General features: G+C 37.0%; 1 protein-coding gene across 1 annotated transcript in view; it reads right to left on the bottom strand.

The window, feature by feature from the left end:
* Window positions 1–33: 33 nt before the first annotated feature.
* The window catches only part of HERC2 (HECT and RLD domain containing E3 ubiquitin protein ligase 2), a gene marked incomplete at its 3' end in the record, with an annotated part of 103068 nt that continues 77411 nt past the window's right edge, over window positions 34–25690 (bottom strand). The window contains exons 65-88 of the mRNA XM_010184126.1: window positions 25432–25603; window positions 24767–24953; window positions 23821–23961; window positions 23270–23461; window positions 21869–22022; window positions 21049–21156; window positions 19171–19302; window positions 18544–18702; window positions 18333–18451; window positions 17806–17931; window positions 16693–16848; window positions 16429–16544; window positions 16104–16302; window positions 14707–14921; window positions 13904–14081; window positions 12061–12222; window positions 10292–10383; window positions 9268–9407; window positions 8036–8223; window positions 7174–7371; window positions 5459–5542; window positions 1124–1265; window positions 250–444; window positions 34–150 (exon numbers count right to left, since the gene is read on the bottom strand). Of these exons, the coding sequence (XP_010182428.1) occupies window positions 34–150; window positions 250–444; window positions 1124–1265; window positions 5459–5542; window positions 7174–7371; window positions 8036–8223; window positions 9268–9407; window positions 10292–10383; window positions 12061–12222; window positions 13904–14081; window positions 14707–14921; window positions 16104–16302; window positions 16429–16544; window positions 16693–16848; window positions 17806–17931; window positions 18333–18451; window positions 18544–18702; window positions 19171–19302; window positions 21049–21156; window positions 21869–22022; window positions 23270–23461; window positions 23821–23961; window positions 24767–24953; window positions 25432–25603 (3672 nt within the window). The remainder of the gene's footprint in view (window positions 151–249; window positions 445–1123; window positions 1266–5458; window positions 5543–7173; window positions 7372–8035; window positions 8224–9267; window positions 9408–10291; window positions 10384–12060; window positions 12223–13903; window positions 14082–14706; window positions 14922–16103; window positions 16303–16428; window positions 16545–16692; window positions 16849–17805; window positions 17932–18332; window positions 18452–18543; window positions 18703–19170; window positions 19303–21048; window positions 21157–21868; window positions 22023–23269; window positions 23462–23820; window positions 23962–24766; window positions 24954–25431; window positions 25604–25690) is intronic.

The raw sequence follows: 25690 nt of genomic DNA, 5'->3' as shown, positions 1-25690 counted from the left end.
CCCTTCCAACTCCTAACATTCTGTGATTCATACTTGCCTCACTGAGATCAGCAATTGTTAGGTTCATTCCTGCAAGCTGCTTCCATACTGGCTCAGCCAGGTTGAGGCTCAGAGGGCTGCCAGTCCGGATAGCAATGCCCAAAAGTACACCTGTAAGTTTAAACATAATATTTAAGTTTTTTTTGTCAGATTCCCAATATTCTGATCATGTAATGCAAGCAGAACATCGCAATGTTGCTAGGAAATTACCAAGAAAACGGAACATGTTCATATGCAAGAGTGACTTGGCAGCAGGATTTAAGAGGAAGCAATCTCTGTTTGCTCCAGATTCATCTCTTCCATTTGGTGTCACAATTAACAAAGGGGTCAGCCCATTCTGAAGCTCCTCACACATTTCTGCTATTGATTCACTGTAACCTCCACCGCAGTCGTCCACAGATTCACCTTGGAGAAGAAAAAAAGGTTCAAAATTAATTGTTCTTTCAAAAATAAATGAAGTATTGAAATAAACTGTATTTCATTCCACAGGGATGACTGAGTAAACAAAAGTTTACTAAAAGCTACACTGTCATATCTGTTCACATGAAAACACTTTATGTTTTGCTTTATATTTGGATATTTCCAGTTCATTGTAAATAATGTTGTTTAGAAGATTATACAACATATCACAGTGTCAGATACTATTTTGCCACAGCATAACTAACATTTTTGTGTTATACTCTAATCAAAATAAAACAGAAGAGGAAGAAATAAAAATGTCAAAACAACGCAATTTCTAAGTGTCATTTTAAAGTAGACATAGTTGACGTATCTTATACAGAGTGATAGAATGGCTCCTCAATCTAAAATATTTTTCATCCAAAAGCCCAAAGTGATATATGAATTGTAAAAACAACCCTACATGTAAAACCAGCTAGCCAGGATTATTTGATTTTGAGGTTTTTCTATAAAATAATTTTGAAAGCCTTTTTTACTTGCTAACATTTTAAGCACTTTTCTCTGCCTACATACATATACTGTTTTCCTATATTCCTGCCTTCCTTCAGGTCCCCCAGAAAAGTAAATCTTAAGAAAACTGTAAAGCTACGTCTGCAATAGATGGAGGTGTGGAGAATCCTCTTACCAACAAACTTGACTTTCCAAACCCGATGAGGAAGCAGAAGGCTATCAGGGCTAAAGGAACTCATTTTAGCACACATCTGTCCAAATACTGACTTTGTACCATCAGGCCCAGCCAGTCCTCCTTTACTCCTAGAACGTTTTACCTGTTGAGTAAGCACATTATAAAAGTCACTGTAAGAACATATTTCAACTGGCGTCACTGTGCAGATCATACCATAAGATTAATGTTTATAAAATACTAATGTGTTCAGTGCAACATTTGCAGAGGTCCACGATGTATCTTGTATATATGTGACATATACAGAGGAAAAATGAAATTTCAAATTACAGCACCACAGTATTTTTCAGTACCATCTAAGATCCATTCATAGATATAGATACCACAGCCTCCTATTACATATCCCAATCCTTTCTAGGAGGACTGCAGCATCTCAAGTTTTAAAAATGCAGTTTCAGCCTTCTTGCTGATGAGATAACTTTTTAGCATAAAACAAGTTAATATGTTGGTTAGAGCCCAAGAAGGATTTTCATTAAAAGTCTGTCATCAGAAGATACCCACTTGTGGAAAATCTGGTCCATTTCTTGGACCAGAGAGAAATGCAGCAGCTCAAAAGCAACATGCTGTGAAGTGTGGAAGAATCAAGCTCAAGAAGTTGCCCCAGTGAATAACCACTTATTGTGAGCAGAACCATTGCAACAAAGGGGGAAAGGCACTCAAGCCAATCTGTATTCTGGTGAAAGCATTTTGAGGTGATGAAGATCAAAATTTAAGTTCTTCCTCTGAATCAAAACTTTATATTTGTTTCAAGCAGCCCAAGAGTACCCACTGAAATACTGGCCATCCTGCAGGACTCTCTGCAACCCACTAGAACTTGTGAGAAATGGAGTATATAAAGCCATGCACTCAGAGGCTAATAAAAAAAAGTTTATAAAAAGATGACAGCTTATTAGTTGAAATTAGCTAAGAAAGATAAATCTGTATTGTTAATATAGAAGACAGATCCATGAAAAAACAAATACAATTCAAGGACATGTCACAAAATCAATCTCCAGAAGAGGCAGAGACGTATCAGCATGATAATTACAAGAGTACAGACACAGTCTCACCTGTACCTTGAGGTTTCAGTTATCTATGCTCAGACTGAAATGCTTCAATAAATAAAAATATGAGGAGTAGAGAAAGATTACTCTACACAAGCAGACAAAGAGCTTAGCCTGATCAGTGTAGGAAAATGAAGGCTGTCGTAAAATTAGTATTCATTAAAAGCACACTTGTCAATAACCAGGAAGGAGGAATGTTATTTAAACTGAAGTATAACACTCACAAAAGAACAAATAATTCATTCACTGATATGCCCTGCCTACTTTAAGATCAGATAATTTTCAGTCAGCATGACTGTGAGAGTTCTATAACCCACATTTAATAAGAAGCCTTAGTAAGAAGGAAGAAACTATTCTTAAAGCAGGATTTCATACATCCATATGTGTGACATTCCTCCCATGACGGTACAGAACATTGAAACAGAGGATCCTTTGCAACACTGCATTCCTGAAAGTAGATAGTCTCCTTAACTGAAATGTGTTTCCTTTTTAAAAAAAGAAATTCCTTTCAACTGCTGTCATAATGTCTTTCATCCAAAGGCAAGATACTATTTAACAGCATTATGAGTGTGTCTGCCTATAAGGCATATAACACACTGGCCACTTGACACAACATGAGCTACACCAGTACTCAAATACTACCTAGGTAAGTCTGATCTGCTAGTAAGAGAGTCAGTAAGTAAACTTGAGCACCACAGCCCTGTCTAGACATGTAACTGTCAGTTCACTTTCTGGCTCAGTCTACAACAACTTCTATTATAGCTTTCCAGAACAAGGCCCAGGTGCTTTTTTGGAACATTTCACCTAACCACCATTCCCAAAAAAGTAATATGGATAAAACTGCAAGTTTCGTTTCTTCTGCTTTACGCAGTGCTCCAGTAGCGTCCCAAACTGTCTCTGTGCATTCAAGCTTGCCCTCATGCTAATCACCTCAAAGCATAAGTGCGGGGTCCTGCACTTGGGTCACAACAACCCTATGCAGCACTACAGGCTTGTGGAAGAGTGGCTAGAGAGCTGCCAGGCAGAAAAGGACCTGGGAGTACTGGTTGACAGTCAGCTGAATATGAGTCGGCAGTGTGCCCAGGAGGCCAAGGAGGTCAATAGCATCCTGGCCTGCATCAGGAATAGTGTGGCCAGCAGAAGCAGGAAAGTGATCCTTCCCCTGTACTTGGCACTGGTAAGGCCACAACTCGAACACTGTGTTCGGTTTTGGGTCCCTCACTACAAGAATGACATTGAGGTGCTGGAGTGTGTCCAGAGAAGGGCAATGAAGCTGATGAGGGGTCTGGAGCACAAGAATTATGAGGAGCGGCTGAGGGACCTGGGATTGTTTAGCCTGAAGAAAAGGAGGCTGAGGGGAGACCTTATCGCTCTCTACAACTACCTGAAAGGAGGGTGTATCAAGGTGGATGTCAGACTCTTCTCCCAAGTAACAAGCAATAGGACAAGAGGAAATGGCCTCAAGTTGCACCAGGAGGCTTAGATTGGATACTAGGAAAAAAAGTCTCTACTGAAAGAGTGGTCAAGTACTGCAACAGGCTGCCCAGGAAAGTGGTGGAATCACCATTGCTGGAGGTGTTAAAAAAATGTGCAGATATAGCACTTTAGGACATGGTTTAGTGGGCACGGTGGTGTTGGTTTGACAGTTGGACTTGATCTCAGAAGTCTTTTCCAACCTCAATGATTCTATGATTCTATATAATATAAAAATTGTAACAGTCTTCTGAAAGCCAAGGGATCTTAAAGCCTAGCTGCAGTTAAACCAACAAGTGCAAGATGAAAATTCTTAACATACAATTAGCTGTTTGAGACTATGTAAAGCAGCTTTGAATCTTCAATTATATATTGTAAAGGATCAAACCGTTAAAGAACCCACATTTTCGTTCTCTGCAAAAGCTAACTCAAGAAATTACTTTGTAATGTGTAAACAGTCCAAATAATAAATGTGGTCTTTTTTAGCTTCCACTCGGCTAAATCTAGGACAGACATGTGTTACAGCAATACTTCATTTGCCCTAGAAACTATGAAGAAGTAGCTATCAGATCTTTTCTAGATTTCAAGACAGATTCAAGTAACAAACTAGAATACGAGAGAAAGCTCATCTTCATTAATTAACTTAACAGTAGAAGGAGGACACTAGGAAATGAGCCCAAAATCTACTCACTGCTTTCCTGCTTAAGTTTAAACACTTGCACTACTTTATCTGCCTTGCTGAATTCACACACACAAAAAGTAATGAGAAAATCTGTAGCACTTTCTTCAGTTTCAATTTCCCAAATAACAAACTAAAGAGACACGTTTTAGTTACATAGCACTACCAAAAGACATTTTAAGTGCCCACAGAAAATGACAAAGAAGCAGAAACGGGGTCCAGCCGCAACAGGATGTACTTGTGTTCAGTAAGAAAAGTAATTGGTTAAGATTTTTGAGGTTTCTGCATTCTAACCTTACAGAGGGTGAGTTTTCTTATTTTTTACAATACACACATACAAAAAAGAAAATCACCACTAAAGGAAAGAAATGCATGAGGACTCTGTAAGACCAAGCTTCAGTCCATTTAAATGAAAACAATGTTTTACTATTCTATGTTACAGAAATATCTATGATAAACAGATAAATCTGGCCTAAGGCACAAGATTACATTTTCTAACGTCAATGATAGGGAAAAAAGCCCTTTTGTATCAAACAGTTCTGCAATCAATATGACCACATGTGATGACCAGCAAAAGACAAGAGTTTATCAGCCTGATTTTTAATTATATTCAAAGGCTTTTTTTTCCTTGACTTCCCCCCCCCCCTTCTTCCTGTTCTCTGTTACAAAAACAACAGCTGAATAATTCATGTGACCATCTGGAAAGGTAAGAAAAGCATCAAAATCACTACTTTCTTTATTTAATGTAGCAATTTTGAAAGTTTTGAGGTCCTTCGTCAAGTAGGAAATACTTTGCTCATGATAGGCTAAATCATTCACCTAATATTTCAAAAAGTGTCCCACTATCCCCAAAAAACTACAGTGTGGGTGAAAACATACTGAAAACAAAATGAGCAGCCCTTGTTGCATTCACTTCCTCACTGTTTGATTCTCTGATAAAAATTCAACTCTTTTGTACTCAGATACCACACAGCTGAAACAAAGGGAGCTGACAAATGTACAGATACTATACATATATACATATACATATACATATACTGACAAATATACAGATACTAAAACTAAAACTTCAGTTTAAGATACCTGTATTCTGTTGAGCTCTACGACTGGCCCATGCTGACGATCTCTCACCATAGTTGCTTGCACAACTTTTCTGAAAGCTGCTTCCTAAAAAAAGGAAAATATAAAAAAATTAAATAGTGGCAAAACTGCAATTAAATAAGAAAGCTGCACATATTTCATAAATAAATGCATACTTCATTCAAATCAGGAAAAAAGAACCTCTTCAGCAGAATAGAAAAATTGATCCTGCAATACTATCCTTCAGCAATTTCCATCTGAGTACGTTGCAAAACACTAGAAAAGGCATAATACTTCCTAGTCCTTCTTTAGAATAAATGCAAAGAAGCAACAAATACTTTTGAACTACTAAAAAAAGAATAAACAAAAGTAACAGAAAATAGAGCTGTGAGATGTTAAGGATCATGTTATTTGTGCTAATACAATTCAAGTCTGAGACAGCTGAGATACTATCAAAGTAAAGAAGCAAGTCTCTCCTGTATCACTCAAAATGATGGCTTGAAAGGTTGTACTGCACCCTGATTCAGCTATTACTAAGCAATCAACATGCCGCTGAGTGTTGGTATAAATTAGTTTATACCAGAATAATATATGTATATGGAGAACAATTAATGTCAGAGGAAAAAAAAGTCAAAAAAGCCAAAGACAAGATCATCTTCCTATGGAAGGCAATAAAATAAACAACAAATAATTTAAAAAATTTTATGTGAATTCAAGTATCTAAGGTTCTCTCACTGAATATTTGGATCAAATTTTATACTGTCAGTTTCAAGCAAAAATTAAAAATACTTTTAAGTCTTTAGAATCTCAAAAGTGTCATGAACAGAATAGCTAGGATTTCTTTTTCTTTTTTTCCAGTTTAGGTTATGATGAAAAATGTGTAGTCTTCTCACAGTCTGTAAAGCATATATTCTGCTGGATTGTTCTACTATACAATTTTATTGGAGTCTAGAGAAAGAAACCTTGAGACAATACATGGTAAGGAGTCTAGTTACAGGCCTGGTATCTTATTTAAGGGTATAGAACAGCACTGCAGAGGGAAACTTAACTGCTTCTCTTTTCATATAAATCCCGCAGCAGATTTTGTCTGTTTATATAATCTTATCGTGCTTTGTTAGACAAGTTACTAAGACAGTGAGAAAATTCAGACCCAAAACTGAAGATCATACTGAAGGCAAGTCATGTCTTTAAAGGCTTTCCATCTCTGAAGTTCTGAACAACTGCTGTAGCCTTCAAGCATTATAATTCATATATAGTCTTTCTCATGACCAACTTTACTTACAACAGTAAAAATCCACTTTTTTACCAATTTACAATTGCACTCCTAGATAATGTGTCTTCACTTTTAGTCCAGCCTAAAACAAGTCTACCTGTATATCACCTGATCATGACAGCTGAAATACAAAAAGCAGACAAGGACCATTTCATACCTATCTTACATTTCTTATCCAGGATAGCATCTACTGAATACTCTAGAGGAATCTAGCTATACTACAAACTGATGATTTACAGTGCAAAGTTAAGATCACAACACACAAAAGCACTATGATGAAGAAACGAGGAAAACACAAAAGTTTGCATTATCAGAATGCAAATATTTGATATGCAAGTTACAGAACAAATTGAGATATATAGTTCTATTTATTTCAGAAATAGTTCTAAAAGTACATTTTACCAACAGTTACAAATCACTCCCTTAAAAACATTCTGATAAATACCTTTCCCTGAGATATCAGTATTCCCCGTAATGTGTCAAACCCAACTGAGGGTCCTTGGCCAGTTTCATCAAGTCTTCCTTCAAGATCAAACATGGGAATGCAGGGACAGAAGAGTTCAGAAATGTGATGCAACAGCAGAAGCCTGTTTCTCAATGAGATGATGGGAATTTCCTGCAGATGATTGTACTCCATAGGAACCTATGGTAAGGCAATGATATCCAAATGTAATTTAGAATTGTTATATACTTTATTTTATTAAACAGAATAGCAATTTAGAAGATTTGTAGGTAAATTTGTATTAGGAATTCAGGTATTAGCTTATTCACACTGGCAAAACTTCATATACAGAGTTCAGTTGTTTATAAAAGATACTAACAGCATCTGAAACAAGTATTAGAAACGTGACAGTTAGACTATTCTTGCTATTCCATATTTTACAATTCCCTTTATCCATAAAGAGCTTCATTCTACATCCTGTCAACACTACACCCAGGCACTAGAGCCAAAAGATGGAATATGCAGAAATCTTCTCAACATAAAGCAAGCAACGAAGAACTCCCCTGGAAGGCATAAGATTTTCATAGCTGAAATACAAAATTAAGATTCCTGCCAATTTGCAAATTCAGTTACTATTCTGTGTTTAGATTAACAACTGAAGAAAGAGTCTTTCTCACCTCAAAAAAAACGGAATCGTTCATTGGAAATATGGAAGTAAAACAAAGTAACTGGCTCAAACTCGAAGCCAAATCAAAGCACGCTGAGCTTATGCAGGGATTTAGAAAGGAAATATGTTTACTGAAAGACCAGCAATAAGCATACCAAGTATATTTAAAATCTGAATGCAACAAGCCAAAAAGATTACCTGTGTGGGGAGCTTGCCAGCATTAGCAGGTTTGCTGGTTGACCAAGCTAAAGTATGTGCTGAGCCACAGGCTACTCTGTTGATCTTTTTACCCTGAAGTGCTGCAACCAAACGTGGTCTTTGGATGGCATTAGTCGTTCCATCTCCAAGCTGCCCTTCATCGTTATCTCCCCATGTATACACTTCCCCTAAACCAATAAAAATAATTAATTGTTCTGAAGCTAAGATAGAAGCCTTTTGCCTTTTTTAAAATTTGCATTTATAAGTATTTAACTGAATGAGGCCTTGGACTGTAATCAGAATTCCCAGGACTGATGGCCATCTTAGAATCCACTGTTCGGTGCAGATAAATCTTGAATGACACCATTAGGCCCATGGTCTATGTAGAGCAGCTACTATAAGATGCACTTATTCACTCATAGTTTGTATAACTTAAGTTCTGTACCAGAACAGAAGGAAAGGGTGGAGCAGAAAAGTAACAACAGATACACCAGAAACAACCAGTTTCATAGCAAAAAAAGTTGATAATAAAGAAATAATTAGGAAAGGCTTAACATTTTATATAAAACAAAAGAGAAGATCCTATAATAGGTTGCATCACTAGAGAGGACATTAAGATGGGTGCTTACTGTTGCAAGGTAATTGGAAAATACTTTTTAAATAGCAACCTTGCTTCTGAGCATTCATTTTCTGCAGCTATATTCTATTTCACTAGCACCCATAAAACACTCAGTTATCGTGCAGACTTGTTAATTAAATGTTGGAGTAAGTCTGCTAAAAATCATATTCAGTATCTCAGCCTGCTCTGTAAGAAGCAATGTTGTTTGCGCAGTGCTTCATTTAGCAAGTTATACACTTCAGCAGGCTTAGAAGTTGCTGAAGACAAAAAAGCCAAATCCATTAATTCTACTGCTTGACCAATCTGTAACTACTATATTGGTATATATACTCTGTATTTTTCTTTGACCATCAGCAGGTATGAAACAAAATTCTTATTTTTTATTAATTAAAAACCTACGGTTGGTGTTATGTAAACATTTTAAATCAATTATATGCTTGCTGCTCAAGAAATATGCAACGTCTGCAAACACAAAATACGTCCATGCACATAAAGGACCAGCATCCAGCATTTTCAGAAAGGACAACCTACCAACAGCTGACTGAAAAAAATAAAATTTCATTTTTTTTCAAATTCAGTACTGAGAGCTAAATAAATTATTTTATTTTTATACCATCTTCAGTGCAGCAAACACAGTGTAGAGACCCAGTAGCAATTGCAATGACTTTCTTTCCTTGCAGTCCCTGCACTTGCCGTGGTCTTCTAACATGGTCATCAGATCCATGGCCTAACCGATGATAATCTCCTTTGCCCCTGCACAGAGAAGGCAAAACATTTCAAAATTGTGTTTTAACTGTGCAAAAAAAACCAGAACAACAGACTGTGTCTGATATTTGGCTTGTAGACGTATTTATAAAACAGTCCAATACCAAAATACTCTCAAAATATTCAACATTAATCACCCTTAGCTCACGTGACGTGGATGTAAGTCTGCTGATACAGTAAAAATTCTTACACCTTCAATATGCTGTTTCTACTTATTCTGTGTAGGTCCTTACACTGCTTTCGCAGGGGGTGGTTTGTTTTTTTCCTCGTAAAAGGGTCAAGTATTAGAAGCACTCATCTGCAAAACCAGTACATTTACCATCTCAGAGACTGGGACTTGGTACAGTTTAAGGATATCTTTAATGCCATGCAAACAATGGGGTGGGAGGCTGTTGGGAAAGTATTTAGTTTAGTTTTTTTAAACACTTAAGTCTAGCATTTTAAACTACAGAATTTGCAATGATATAGGTAGATTAAAACAATGACCTCAAATCACATTCTCAAACTACAGCCATCAATTTTGGTAATATACAAGAATGTTATTTACACTATCATCTTCCACCCTGCATGTCACTTCAGGCTTATACTTCTACTGACCTCCTTGGAATTTCTGCACCTTGCAGCAGCCAGTGCCTGGAATGACAACTCTGTGCTTAGGTTTCCAAGACTTCGATTTTTTTTTTTTATTCAAATAGCACTATAAAATATTCCCCAAAGTGGTAGATTTTGTTACTAATCAAGACAGAGGAAGTAAAAAAAGTTTTTGACTGGGGAGGGGGGAAATCAAAACAGTGAAGGCAGTATAACACCAGCACCTGTTGCAGATGAGGTTACATCAAATAGTGTCAAAATAACTAAGATAAAATACTTACCATGTATATACTGCTCCAGATTTTGTAAGAGCCACAGAAAATTGTGATCCACATTCTACTTTAACCACTCCAAGGCCTGTGAGGGAATCAATCTAGGGCGATATCATCAAACAAAATTGAAGTTATTCAAAGAGGCTAGTTTCATAGACTGCACTGTCTTCAGTAAAATATAATGCGCAAGTATGTCTATATGTATTCTTATAAATTAAAATGTATATGTAGGTAATTTAGCAAAATTCTACTACTTTCATCTTTCTATCATTCACCACTCGGATTGAAGAAGATCGGATCTGGCAAACTGTTGAAGATCATCTCTAGTATGTTTTGCCAATAGCTACTCAGCAATTGCTCCTTAACAGAAATGGCAAGGCTCTGTATCCAAATACTCAAGATTAATCATCCCTAGCTCATATGACATAGATGCAATTCTGCCAATATAGTAAAAATATTTAAGCCTCCAGTACACTCCTCCTTTTTATTCTGTGTAAGCACTTACGCCACTTTACCATCAATCCTATGGGACTGATGACTGATGAAACATAAACAAGCTATTTTCGTATTGTGTTACATCATGCAATAAAAACCTGTTATCTGAGATAGGCTGACAGACTTTGTCCATTTGGAAACAGAACAGGGATACCTGTATCTAAGTAATAAAGTGTAACTCTGGACTCAGAATCTAAAAGCTACTGTGCATAGGTATACACAGTGACACTTGCATACAATTATCAAACACATGCAATGTTCATCTTCCTAACAAGTGCTGTAATTCAAATCAGATGGTTACATGGATTTTATTTTAACATAGGAAGAAATTCCAAGTCAACCGTGAATTCACATGAAAGGTTTAATATAAGGCAAGATTACTTTTTAATCAATTGATACCCCTTTCTGGAATGAAGTTATGACTTCAGCAGTATTATGGAAATTTATTAACACAAGGAAATAAGAAGATTTCTTGGCAAAATCTGATGCTTTAACAGGAACCAAAATTAAAATGAGAAGTATTGATGGAACTAACAATGTTTGCCAAAGAAAAAACTTTCAAGTGCCACTTTAACAGTCACAGAATCACAGAATCGCTTGGTTGGAAAAGTCCTCTGAGATCATCACGTCCAACCGTTCCTGTCTATCCCCTAAACCATATCCCTAAGTACCTCATCTACCCGCTCTTTAAATACATCCAGGGATGGTGACTCCACCACCTTTCTGGGTAGCCTGTTCCAGCTTCTGATGACCCTCTCAGTAAAGAACTTCTTCCTTATCTCTAACCTGAACCTCCCTTGGCACAGCTTGGTGCCGTTACCCCTTGTTCTATCCTCCATCACCTGGGAGGAGAGACCAGCACCCACCTCTCTACAACCTCCCTTTAGGTAGTTGTAGGTGGTGATGAGGTCTCCCCTCAGCCTTCTCCAGGCTAAACAACCCCAGTTCCCTTAGCTGCTCCTCCTAAGGCTTGTTCTCCAGACTCCTCACCATCCTTGTGGCTCTTCTCTGAACACGCTCCAGAATCTCAACATCCTTCTTATAGTGAGGGGCCCAGAACTGAACACAGTACTCTAGGTGCGGCCTCACCAGTGCCAGGTACAGGGGAAACACAAAATTTAAAGACTTCTCATTGTAGTCTACAAAATTCACTCTTAACAACAATCGGGAGAATCCTGATATCTCAGGATGGGTGGAAGTTTGCACATATTGACAAGTCTGTGTTCAGTGTTCTCCATCAACCTCATGATTTCTAAAAAAGAAGAAATATTATATTCAAATACCTTCATTGGTACTTTACAGCCATCACTGCCTCCTCTCCCAAGCTTTCCATAATCTCCATCACCCCAGGACCAGACCGTATCATCGTCAGTAAGGCACAATGTCTGTGCATCTCCGCTGCCACAGGCTATGTCAATCACACGGTAGCCCTGGAGAGCTTCCACCTGTAAAGAAATCACCCACTTTTGTTCGCAATAGAAGACTCAGTCATTTAGTTTCAGAAAAGACGACAAACTTAATGTGGAGATGTGCTTCATGGGAACTACAAGTCTGAAACACCACAGGATAAACCACATGAAGGCAAGTCAAAGTGCTTTGCTCTTTTCAAAACAGCAAAATGAAAGTTAACTATATATTTTATATACTGGATTATTCTGTTAATTGGTAAACTGGTTAAATTATTTTCACCTAAAAAGTCAGTAAAAATAATTCATAGAAAACATGTAAGTTTATCAAAGACTGTAATCTGATGAAATAATTTCAGGCTTTCTGGATGAGTACTGCAAACAGTAAGAAAAAAAGAGTCTTATTTTCAAATACTCTTCTACCAGTTTACAATGTTCTAGCACTTACATCAAAAAATCTGAATTTAATCAACATCTTTTGAAATGCTGCCATCTAGTGATGAGTATGGGATTTGTATCCACAAAGTAAAAGGACTGTGACCCACATACATTGCATCCTCACCCCTACTTGAAGTAGATTGTAGATAGCACAATCCACAGCAGCATGGAACTTCACATACTTTAACTCATCTACCTATTCTCTATTTTCACACTAATCAAGAATATGGAGAAAGATGTATAAAGATGTCTAGGGAAGGTGGGTAGACCTTGTTTTTTGGGGGAGAACATCCGGATATAGGTGATAAGGTCCCAAAGTGGACTAAGAATGCATGATACTTTGTCCCACAAATTCAAGCACTGAAAAAAGTTAATGCTGGCATAAAGAGAAATATATGCCCAAAGCTATGAATAAAAATGACAAACATTCAGTTTGATTCAAGTAATGTAATCTTATCCTTTGCTCTATTTTCAGCAAGAGAACACAGGTCACAAAATGAACTCTCATTTCAAAGGCAGAGCAGTTTTCTTAATACCACTATTCTAACTTAAAACTCTTACAGTCTAGTTCACAGGAATGCGACGGTCTGAGTTACAACTCATCAGCTATCAGTATACTCATTCTTCCTACATTCAATACTGTCCAAATTCTCACTTAAGAATGAAACAGAAACAGCTACCTTCTTCATCAGTAACTGCTTAACTCAAATTTCTTTAGCAAATAGCAATTAAATACTTCATAATTACTTAAAATTAATTAAAATTAATTTAAATTTTAATTAATTAATTAAAATTCTTATTAACTTAGTATATACTTCAGTAGCATCTCAGTATTCAATCACAAGAATTAAGAGTATAATTACGTCAGGAAAAAAAGCAGTTTGCAAGTGATTAATTAGCTATCACTAACCACTGGTATATTTTCCAGGAAGTAAACAATGAGAGGACTCAGTAGACAAGGAGCTCACTTGTTACTTTCAGTGCAAACTACTCCTGTGAAGGAGTGGAATACACTTACACTGGGGTGTTTGATTTCAGGTTTCCTTTAAGCCTTCTCATAAACAAGTTCCTTATAAACTGTTCAGAGACCTCTAGCAAAGGTTTGCAGCTCCACTTTCACTTTGCTCTTCCAATTCATTCCTGTTTTCTAAATTAACTGTTCATTTCTTACAAATAGATGCCACCATTTTGCCCTTTCATTTCTCAAATGCAGAAATGCAGAAAGTTACGAATCAGAATAAGAATTGGACTAAGACTGAACAGAACTCTAAAGGTTCCTTACCAGTTTAGGTTTCAGTTGGTCCTCACTATCTCCATGCCCAAGGCGTCCGTATCTTCCCTTTCCCCACGTAAAAAGGTCTCCTGCAGCAGTGATACATGCACTGTGTGCTCCCCCAGCAGCAATATCAACCACTTCTATACCCCTCAGAGATTCAATTACACGAGGACGATCACAAGGGCTGCAACAAAAATATTTGTCTTGACAAAACTTTTAGAATAGACCATTCACAATCACCATTGTAGGGAGAGAGGTTTTTAAAATGAGTATGAGGACACCTAAAATAACGGAGTATTTACTTTTGCCTCAGTTTAAAATCCTAAAGATTTATGTTCAGAAATATTTTGAAAAGCCTATAAAATCTAGAAGCATTTTACCACACAGTTAAGCTGAAACTACAAAACCATTTCCATTAAAATCCTGTCAAAGCTAAGCATTTACTCTGGAAAAATCTCCAACTTAACATACATTCTTAAAATTTCTAGCATAAAATGTACTGTTGCCCTCCACAGACTTCAGCATTCTTTTTTGGTTTTGGATCAGAACATTGTCATCTTTAACACAACAAAACTTCTCCTTTAATGTAGGCATTGATGCATGTGGAGATCAGAAGCAAAATGGCAGCTTTGCTCCCTAAAATGCACGGCAGATCCCAAAGGAAAGCCACTGGACTTCAGCATCCACGTCAATACTCAACACTGACTTCTACGTATAGGCAGCATTCTTACAACACTTCAAATACATAGGAACTATAATAAGAATACATGACTAGTTTTTTTAAAATAACAGTTCAAAGTATTACTTACCTTCGGTTTCCATGACCAAGTTTACCATCTTCTGCTTCACCCCAAGAATAAACTTCTCCCTCAGAAGACAATGCCAAACAGTGCTTTCCTCCTGAGTTCACTGCAACTTTCTTTATAAACACATGTTGAATGGATTCCAGTAAAGTTGGTGTAGAAACTGACTCTGTTCCTCCAATTCCAAGCCTACCACCTGCTCCATATCCAGTGGCATATAGCTTTAAAGTGAAGAGTAAAATTTAATTTTATTTGCCTCTTGAAGAACATTCACTAGAGCTGTAGAGCATAATTCTTAATGAATGTATACTAGAATACAGTTAAAGGAAAGCCTGACAAAATAGTGTCCTACATTCCTCTATGCCCTTTTCTGGAAAATAAGAAAAAATTTGAAATATTTCACCCAAAAAAAGTGAAAAGATGGCTACATTCAAGTCAATATGAACTGTCACTGACGGATTTCATTTTAAATCCTAAGGCAGATTTCGTGAAAGTATCAAGAAACCACAGCTTTGCATGATAGCATTACAAAATCATCTACCACCTGTAGGTCTTCTTCAAGCAGAACAATTCTAGTTTTCTTTCTTCTGTGGAATATACACACCTAAACAGTTGCTTCTTCCCTTCCCATCCCATAAATACAGTTTTAAGTACTGCTTTTCACTCTCCTTTTGTCTGTCTGAAAGTAATTTCTCTCAGAATGGTGTCAAGCAATGTCATTAATCTGTTCCTTATCCTTCTGTGAATCATTAACAAGGATGATACTGACAGCTGAGGACAGAATCATTACAGTATCTCACTAGATGAATGCAACTGTTACAAAAAGCTGTAGCTAAGATTCTGGATCACACCTTTAACACGGAGGTGCCATCTGTATCAAAATAAAAGACTTCTTCAAACTTGTGAACTTACTTTTTTTTCTCCTGTACCTTTTCACTCAGGATTTAAGCATCTGCTAATTAGATCCTGCAAGATCCAACTTAGAGGCATCTAGCCAACTGTGAACAATCTCCAATTCCAATCACACCTCTCCCCTGTCAGAGACAATCACCATCACATTTTTCTCTGTCCTGTTCTGTGGGACTCTGTGACTACATCACTTGTATTCAGCTTTGTATTCAAAAATCTGATGACAGCTTTGAACTGAGAACTAAAATACATGTCTTGTTCCATGCATTTAATGCTATAGCACGCTGAATTCCTAGACTGCACTGGTGGAGTTGGTTTAGTTAAAAAAAAAAACAACAAACAAAACAAAAGCAAAACCAACAATCACCATCATCACCATCATCATCATCATCATCTGTGCTATGCACATTATTTTTTATTTAGCCAAACCCATTCTGATTGAGGCTAAAATATTTCAAGGGAACCTAACAAACAATCATTTTTTGTATCCTTACTTTCCCATCAGCAGTCACTGCAAACAGAGTCTGTTCACCACCAATTAACTGCACTGGTCTAAGGGTAGCAAGAGCTTCACATGGAGTTGGGACTTTGACTTTAGCCCCTTCAATCCCACCAAGTTGTCCTCTGTGATTATGACCCCAACCATAAATAGTTCCACTGCCTCCAGCTGAAAGTGTCCAGTCATCAGGTCGTCTGCAGAAAATGCAAGACAAAATGAATTTCAAAAGAGCTTTTAAAGAGTCACAAAAAAATGCAGTTTATCATTGTACAACAACAAAGCATCACAAGACCAAACCAATGACAGATGAAGGAAATAACCTATTCATCCACTGGACAAGCTGCTCATCCTGTTCTCTCTTAAAGACATCATGGCACTCATGAAGAACATCCATATTTTCATTATCTGCCATTAATTCTCGGATTTTCTTTGCCACCTGTAAAACAATTTGAATTAAACAACGTAATTCAACATTATCAGTTACTCCTATGACAGTTGGCATAAAGTACTTCAAATTTAGAATATCTTTTTAACTTAAACACTCTCATATGTTCCGTGAACCATTTTAAACACTCCCGCAGTACCTCATCAAGGAAAAGGCGAGGTAATGGTGTCCTTTTATCAAGAGCCACAGCAACCCTGGAAGCCATACAGTATCTCCTGAACCAGGCCCATTTGTGTGTCTCCGCACAGCAAGGGAGAGTGTCCAACTCCAGATCACAAGCAAGAGCCACAAGCACCTGCAGACAATCAAAAACCAATGATGTATCAAAAATGTGTAATAAGAAGTAAAATGCATTTGATGTAGTTGAACAGCTCACAGACCAGTAGGGCCTGAACACAGACTCAAAAACACAAAGTGCAAGGGACATTAGGAGCCATCTTCATCACCCTCACTGACAGGGCAGAACTCAGGTACTTGATACCCACACTCTCTCACATGATTATGTATCTAACTTCCTCTTCCCATCCATAGATTTCCACAAACCTGCTGTGAAAAACACTCCTGGATTAATTAACTTTTCTAGACCAAACACTATGTGCTGAACTTTTTACCTTCCATGTTTAAACTAAGTCTCCTTCTACAGTTAAATCAATTTTCAATTGATTTTCAATTTGATTCAATTTCAATGTTAAAGATGAAGATTGTGAACAATGGATTACTTCTTCCCTGTAAAACATTTTACAGATTTTAATAATTTCTTTTCCTTAAGATAGGTAAATCCTCTTAGTTTAACTTTTATGACATGGGAGACTTTTTCAGCCTTTTATTGTTACTCTTCTCTGAACTCTTATTTTTTTGTTTGTTTATTTTTATTTTAAAGTACAAGGTCCTAAACTGAATAGTCTTCCTTTTAAGACATTCTTATTTGTTCCAACTTGATGTAAATAAAATCTTCAGAGGATATGAATAAATAAATGTAAATAGATAACACTGCTATTAAAACAACTCAGAAATCACTTGTAAAAGTAGTCTACTGTATTTTCAAGTTGTTTTTCCTGACCTACCTACCTCTACCTAGCTAGGTACTTCTTATTCTTCATTTGTATATTTGATTCTCCTTTTAGAAGTAGAATTCTGATTTTTTCAGAAAATAAAGGTCAGAAAATTTGATCTGATATAGGACTAGGTGGACATCTCACAAAAAATATCCAGAACTGTACTAACGAATTCTTTACTGATTGTACCTCATTACCTTAAAGAAAGGACTGTGGAGCAACTGTTTGCCACCTCTCACAATGGGGTCTTCATAGTCAAACTGTCGCTGCAAAGCTTCTGGAAGACCTTTAACCAAAGCAGCTAAAGCACTCCCTGTGAAACTCTAGAAAAACCACAGAACTAGATAGTTAGTCTTATTGTATTATTACAAAGGTACATTATTTAGATGACCATGACAAAACATTAATAACTTCCTAAACTACAGTTAGCTACGTGAAGTATCATTTTCATCCACTTCCTAATACAAAAGGAAAAGAGACCAAAAGTCTCTATCACTTTTTGGCAATTCCAAAACTACATCTACACAGCATTAGAATTAGCCGTTTCTCTTCTAAAATTGAGTACCTTTACAGACTTGCAGACCTGTGCAAGAAGGCTTTTCATTTGCACATTTCCTGTTTTACCACTAACAAAAAAATGTTGTACATCAAGGTTACCATTTTAACACTTCACGTACATCTTAATGTAAAGCATGTGAAGAGGAGAGCATCGCAGCCTTCTTACCAAAGCTCGTGTTTCTCCATCATTCTCCCCTAGAATCCGGTTGATGTTAATAGACTGGCCAAACTCTGTTGTGAGCAGTTTCCGTAGTCTCTGCAAGGCCCACATTCTGTGGCCAGCAGCTAAGGAAACACAGGTACATAAAGAACATAATTACTTTAAAAATATTGTTTTACCTTCAAACAAATGAAATTAATTTTAAGATTACACCTACCTAAGGCACTCAGTTGAGCACAAGCTGCAAGAGAAGCTGCCAAGCGAGGAACGATACTCCTGTTGGAAGCAAAATTTAAGCGAAAATCCAACAAACAGGTAACCAAATCCATTGAGGGACATGAAAGAATGCAACGATCTGAGAGGAGGTCTTTAGGCCCTGCAAGAAACAAAAAGCAAAAAAAAGTGGGGAAGATTTGTCCTCTGAAATAAGAGCAGAACATGCACAAGATTTAGCTGACCAAACATAGCAGTCTACAGTGCCACTCTGTATCTGAGTTGGTCCATTCCACCTCCCTTTGAAGGGCTTGGAAGAAAGAGGCACTTTCATGACACAAAAGAAAACAGATAATTTCAGATTAACTGTGCCTCAAAAGTATCCTCTCTTCACTGATGAAGAGGCAAACCTGAGTGATTACAATTTTTTTTTCTTTTCTCTATGTACAAGTGCACCTCTCAGGACTTTGTTGAAAATGTTGTTGAAAATGTTTCGTTAAATATGAATAAAAATGTTTTCTTAGTATGACTGTAAATGAACTATTGAACTTTAGCATGTACATAACATATAATAAATGTAATTGTAAGAAAAAGTCAAGCCCTACTGTAATCATCATATATCACACCTTACCTGCAGCTGGCATGATAGGGTAAACAGTGAATCGCCATCCCCATCCATTCACAGAGCCATCGCTGATGAACTTCCACTTCAGTTCATCTCCTGGAATTCGCAATTCACTAGACCAATCTGACCACTCACGGCCTGTTATAGGAGGTAATATGAACTTATTCATCTATACTGTCTAAGCCAATGCAAGTCACTCATCAAAAGCAACTTACCTTCATGGTTATATATAATAAATATTACAAAATTCCATTCTAGATAAAAAAAAAAAACTTTGTGAAGCAGGAGAACATAACTATAATGATGTTACATTAAAGAAACTTAAGTCTTACACAGGTCAATTACCATTGCTAACAGATACACTAAGTACTTTCTGTACAATATACAACAGACAATTAGATGATAGTACTCAAATCCATTGTCTGATTTGCAAGTTATAGAACCAGAAAATCATAGATTGGAAAAGACCTCAAAGATCAAGTCCAGCCACACAACCATGTGTGCTAAACCATGACTCTATGGTACTAGGGACCTCAGTCTTGGCCCAAACCTCCACTTACCCTTACAGTTAGAGATATGGTTAAGAGAACCAAAAACCCTACAGCTCCAGAGACATTAAGACTACAAAAGGCTAAAGCAAAAGATGCACGGCACTGCACAAATAATGCTCCATGCACACCTCGTCCACCAAGGACATGCATGGAGTTCAGCTCCAGGGACACTGGGGCAGCAAAAGGCATGCCAAGTGGAGAACTGCAGTGCATTGACATGGCTCCCTCCACATCTTTCTCATCTGTACCACCCACGCTGCTTGAGGCCTAAGTCTCGGCCCCAAGATCCCATTAGGATTAGGGTTTAGAGAACCACAAAGCCTACAGCTACAGGGACCCTGGGTCTGCAAAAGGCACGCCAGGAGATGCATGGTACTGCAGAAACACGGCTCCCTGGGCAACTTTCTCATCTGGGCCACCGATGGTGCTTGAGGACTAAGCCTCAGCACCCAGGCTCCCATTAGGTTTAGGGTTACGAAAGAAAAAATTATCTTTTCATGTTACTAAATTATGTTACAACATACACATTAAATTAAGTTTTATAGCTTTTTCCATTTAGGAATGCAGTTAGAAATATCTCAATAAGCAACCACGTGCACATGTAAAACACTGTGAGACAAAAAGGAGTCAAAGCTCACATCATGGCTGCGTAGAAATTTTAAGCACAGGCAGTAACTATCAAGACCCTTGCGCATGACTTTAAGTATAGGTCAGTTCAATATAAAATTTGATGAGATTAAAAACATTCCTCTAAGATCTACTGAAAATTAATAATGCTCATGAAATCAGTTAATATGATAAAAGATGTGAATATTTCATGTAGTGTTACATATATAGGTCAAAGTAGAAAACAGAAAGAAAGAGCCAATGTATTATTCTGGGCAGCCGACAGACGAAGAGCATTTGTCTTGACTGCATGAATGATCAAATTTCTTCAAGTATTACTTGAAGAAGAAGAAAGCTAACAAAGTTGCATCCTTTGTCAGTGGTGTTCTAATTTGTTAAAAATATACTTTAATGATACAGAAGTTCACACATGTTGGCAGGAGTGCTAAACACTCATCTTTTACATTTTAACTGCTCTTAGGAAGAGCAAGACAACATGCTCTTCTGAGAGATTCCCCACATTCAAAAATGAAGATCACACTTACATGTCTGTGTCTAGATTCTACATCTTTTTTTGTTTAAAACAGAGTATCAATTTACAGTGTTTTCCCTCTTTTTTTACTGGCATATCCCTCACAGTAAATCAGTCACATGCAGTGGTATTTTTCATTCAGCATTTAACAATAAAGCACAGAAGACTGTTTTGAAAAGTGCTAGTTCTCATAACCTGATCGGACGGAAACAATTCTGTTGACACCATCCATTATGGTGAGTGGATCATGACGCCGCTCTGTAGAACACTGGCGATCAAATTCTACCCTCAGTCCCTCAGCACCTAAACAGCAACAAAAAATTTACACATTTCTACAGAGCAATCAATACCACAAGCAAATGCAGTATTTTAGAAATCCATACAGTTGTATGAAATCAAACACAGTTGTTTGGAAGCCATAGTACTCATTAATAAAAATAGCTTCCTTTGGTTTAATGACATTATTTGTCTGTAATTTCTCCTCTTTGAAAGGCTTACATCATAGCAAGCTCATGTGAGTAGGGGCTAGCTGACAGAAGACTATATTCAAACGTTCCAGACTAAAGTTGCAACAGACAAAAAATGCCTATTTACAGTTAAGGCAAATAGCTCTTTGTTGCCTGTACCTTTTGATAAGTACTAGATAACACACTGAAGGAAGCACTAAATGAAAAGACAGCATTAGAACAAGAGTATTTCCTTAATGCTCAAGACTGGAAGACAGGTGTTCAATTACTGACTGAAAAAGACTCACTCCTTCTCAGCTTCAAAATTGAACAGAAAACAGCAGTGATATACAGCTGCAGTCACAGCCAGCGAATCCAAAAATGCGTATTTCACAGGATCAAGATGTTTCATGCAGCATGTAAGTGTTTTAAGAAACACTTTATTATAGTGACAGGACAAAACACAGCTTTAAAAATTCAATCCACATTTTTGCAAGCTAAGGAAAGGTTTTATGCATGCAGGCCTGAAATTAATAAGTTTTAGTAATGTAACTCTAAGAATGCTATACCTGGTATTTTAACTGTGCCACTAGAAGATGTATCATCAGTATATGGATGGCTGCTTTCTACCACAACTGGTTGTGAAGAGAGGCGACCACTTTGTGAATCAGTTGCCACATCTTCTAGTTCAGTAACGCACAACTCCAACAGCATATCAGCAACCTAAGAGAAGAAAAGCATACACTTTACAAAAAGTGAATTTGATTAGTGCAAGAAATCTAAGCCAAATACCATTCTTCTCAATTTTAAAATTAGTAAATCAATCAATCACTTGTTTTCTGAATTCTGATTCATAAACCACCATATTAATTCAAAAATACTCTTTTTAGGTATCGTTAAAGCCAGAAAAACTCATAAAACTAAAAACCAAACAATGTAAGATTCCAGTATGACAACACAAATAACTGTTTTTCCTTACAGAAAAAAATCAAATTTAAAAATCTAAACTGTAAAGCACAGGCCAAGAGATTAATGTCCCACAATCCTACTTTACTCAGACAGATATTTTGTTGTTTAAAACTGAAGATGTCTTGTCACTCATATCATTAATAAATAAAACTTCTCTCAGTTCAGTGCACACTCCTTAGCAAAGTCATTATTAATATTTTTGGTTAGTGAAGCCAGGTTTAAGAAAAGAATACAAAAATCAGCTTTGCATAATCACATCCAATGCTTCAAATCAGTCTTTAAGCAGTGCAAAGACATAAATTAACCACATCATATCAGCATCTTAAAATAAATGCATTTTGTCTTATTACAAGAAATATTTGAAGGGTAAAGCTACAAGAAACAATTAATACTTTTCAGTTCATTACTGTAAGCAGATAGTCTATACTCTATGATTTGTAATATTCTTTCATATATCTGTTGGTATCAAGTATTATAGCATTTATTAATTCTGTTTGTCAGGTGTCCCAAAAAAACGCACACACATTGATATTTTGTTATAAACTTCAATTCACCAAATCTTAAAAAAGTAGAAGAAATACTATATTGTTAACAATATATTAACATCATTTTTAGCTATCAATGACAACTGCAACAATTTGAAAAATGAACACAGATGCAAAACAAAACCAACATGGAAGTTTTTAAACTAACATGCCACAGATCCAGGAAATAGGGCTTGGTTAATTCAGCTTCATTCTAATAACCACATCTGTTTGTCCAAAACATAAATTCAGTTCATTAAGCTTCTATTTTAATGTCTAATTACTGACATTTGTCACACATGCATGTCATATTTCCATTAGAATCATTACAGGTCACATGTTTTTAAGCTCAACTCAAATTTTCACGTTTATTAAGTTCCTCAGTATGTTGAACTGCACTTCAAGTACAAGAAAGTATTCTAGTAAGCTACTAATAAAAAAGGACATAGCTAAAATGCAACAGAAGCAAAACCTCACCTGTGGGTAAGCTGTGCCCATACCAGACAGCACAGCTGAAAGAACATCTCTTCCCTTGTCACCTGCGCGGTTGGACACAGCAAGCTTTAGCAGGTCAACCATGACTCGCGTGTCATCCGGTACCAAAAGACTTGTAAACTCATCCAAGTACTGCGGTTCTGGGCCAGACACTTTACTTTGACTTTCTACGTCCTACAAAACAAATTGCAGAAATATTTAGACAGTGAAAATGAAAGAAGTATCTCACTGAACTCAAATGAGTTCAGTTGTCTGAAGAAGTCTGAAGGTAGGTTAATGCACAATTTGTAAATCTGGGGTTATAAGGCCCCAAAATTAACCTACTGTTAAAACCCACTTCTCAATTGAAAATACTTTCCAAAAACGAATCTCCTTTAACTTCAGACAAAATACAACCAAACCAAACCCTGTGTCTTTGGATAGATTTTAAGAATGCGGTCATTCTGAGAATAACTTTAAAAGGACAAAAAAAGCAAAACTACTAGATAAAAGCTTGGTAAGGACTTAAGTTGTAAGGAAGGTATTGGCATTACTTCTTTGGTTTTTGTCATGGTTTCTGCAATGATACTGGCAGCTCCAGGATCATCTGTGACTGGAATGAAAGGTCGGGAAGAGGCAGCAGCAGCTGAGGGAGTTACAGCAGAGGGCGTCACGGCATCTTCTGAAGAAACAACCTAGCCAAAACAAGTAACAACTAACAAAAGCTGCAACAAGATACTGCAAAACTTTTAAGAGTCTAGTTACTTATTAGAAGGGTTTATATTCAAAGACAGCAGCAATTTAAAAACAGCCATAAATTCAAAACCAACAGATTTGCTCTCTGTATTTTTAGCTTCTATTTTATGTTCCTAGCATGGCAAACCAGCCAACCCCCCCTCGCCCCGATGTCAGCTGCTACAAGAACACACAATAAAACATCAGTGCCTGACAAAAAGTCTATAATGTAGATGACAAGCCCTAACAAAACATGCCAAGTTAATAGTTTGTTAAAGGAAAAGATCTCTTCAGTAGAGAGCAGAGACCTTCTCTTTCTTCTGCCTATGTCAGCAGTCGAGAATCAGAGTAGAATTCCATTCAGGCACTCCTGTCTACCTTAGTTGATATAAGTTTACAAATACACTTCATTAAATAATTGTCAAAGAATCTCCTAGTCTTGAATTTTTTAATTTATTTTTTTTTAAGGTCACTCCTGTAAAGTGAATTTTCTACCTGGTCAAATGGTTAATATTTTTATGTTAACTCTAAAATACTACTAGAAATCATCACAACTGCATTTAAATGGCACAGTGCATTCTGGAAGTTCAAAACTTATTTCACACTAAAATTTTAGGTTTTCCAAATCTGACATACATAAGAGTATCCACTCCAGAAACTAGAGCATGGAAGACATGTTTTCTCTTTGCTATTATCAAACTAAATGGGACAGTACTTTTCAGCTTTATTGTTAAACACTGTTGGAAAATTCGTTTGACACTTTACCTCCCCTCTCCTGTCCTGCCATGGGTTTGGGCTCAGCCTCTCCTCTATATCTCCTGTCAGCGGGCACTCATCTCCATTTGCAGGGCTTCCTGTAGAAGTAGCATCTGATGGGGGGGCCGGTGACGAAGAGGGACATTCTACTGGTGCAATCATATTTGCAGGCATCAGTGCTCCAACAACTGCATCCCTGAAATCATTTAGGACAGGTTAACATAAACCTAATTATAGTCCCTTGTTGAACTTTGAAAAAAGATATTAGTTTGTCTTAATAAAATAAGGAAAAAAGATTCCAAGCTCTGGAATTTAGAGAGTAGTTTATTTATCTCTGTTTTCCTTTGGACCTGATGTTTAAATACTGTGGTTTAAGGCCACTATTTTATATGAGTTCCTCTTCATAAATTTTAGCCCAAATGCTCTGTTCTCTACTAACAACAGGAAGGGCACTGTAGAGTTTTATTTTCTTTCCACTCTGTCTCCCACTGTTTCCTCCATACCATCTATCATGATTTACTTGCACTCCTTTTACATGATTCACTTGAGCACTCCTAAATAAACAGGTTTTTCCCCAGGCACTGTGAAACAATCTATATCTGACTCAAGAGACCCTAGCAGATGGTAAACTACATCATCTTTTACTCTGCAAAAGAGAACTCTTGCATGCCTACCTGGCATACATGATTTGTAATGCCATCAGTATATGAGATAAAGCCTGCTGCTTAGCAACATTCCCATCAAGCGACAGGAGAATCTTAGCGAGGGAAGGGCGATTCGGCTTGGAACTGTTTGCCCCACTGATTTTGTTACTGGCAGCAGAAGAATCGGCATCTGAAGGAACACCTGGAGTGAGGGGAAGAAAAATAAAAGTGAAGGTGAGCATTTTTTAATAGCATAATACATAACTGAAACCGATTTATCTAATCTCTT

This window comes from Mesitornis unicolor, unplaced genomic scaffold, assembly GCF_000695765.1.
Source record: "Mesitornis unicolor isolate BGI_N332 unplaced genomic scaffold, ASM69576v1 scaffold9085, whole genome shotgun sequence".
In the NCBI taxonomy this organism is placed as follows: Eukaryota; Metazoa; Chordata; class Aves; order Mesitornithiformes; family Mesitornithidae; genus Mesitornis; species Mesitornis unicolor.
Note: the sequence above shows the minus strand (reverse complement) of the source record. Positions and strands in the feature narration are given on the sequence as shown.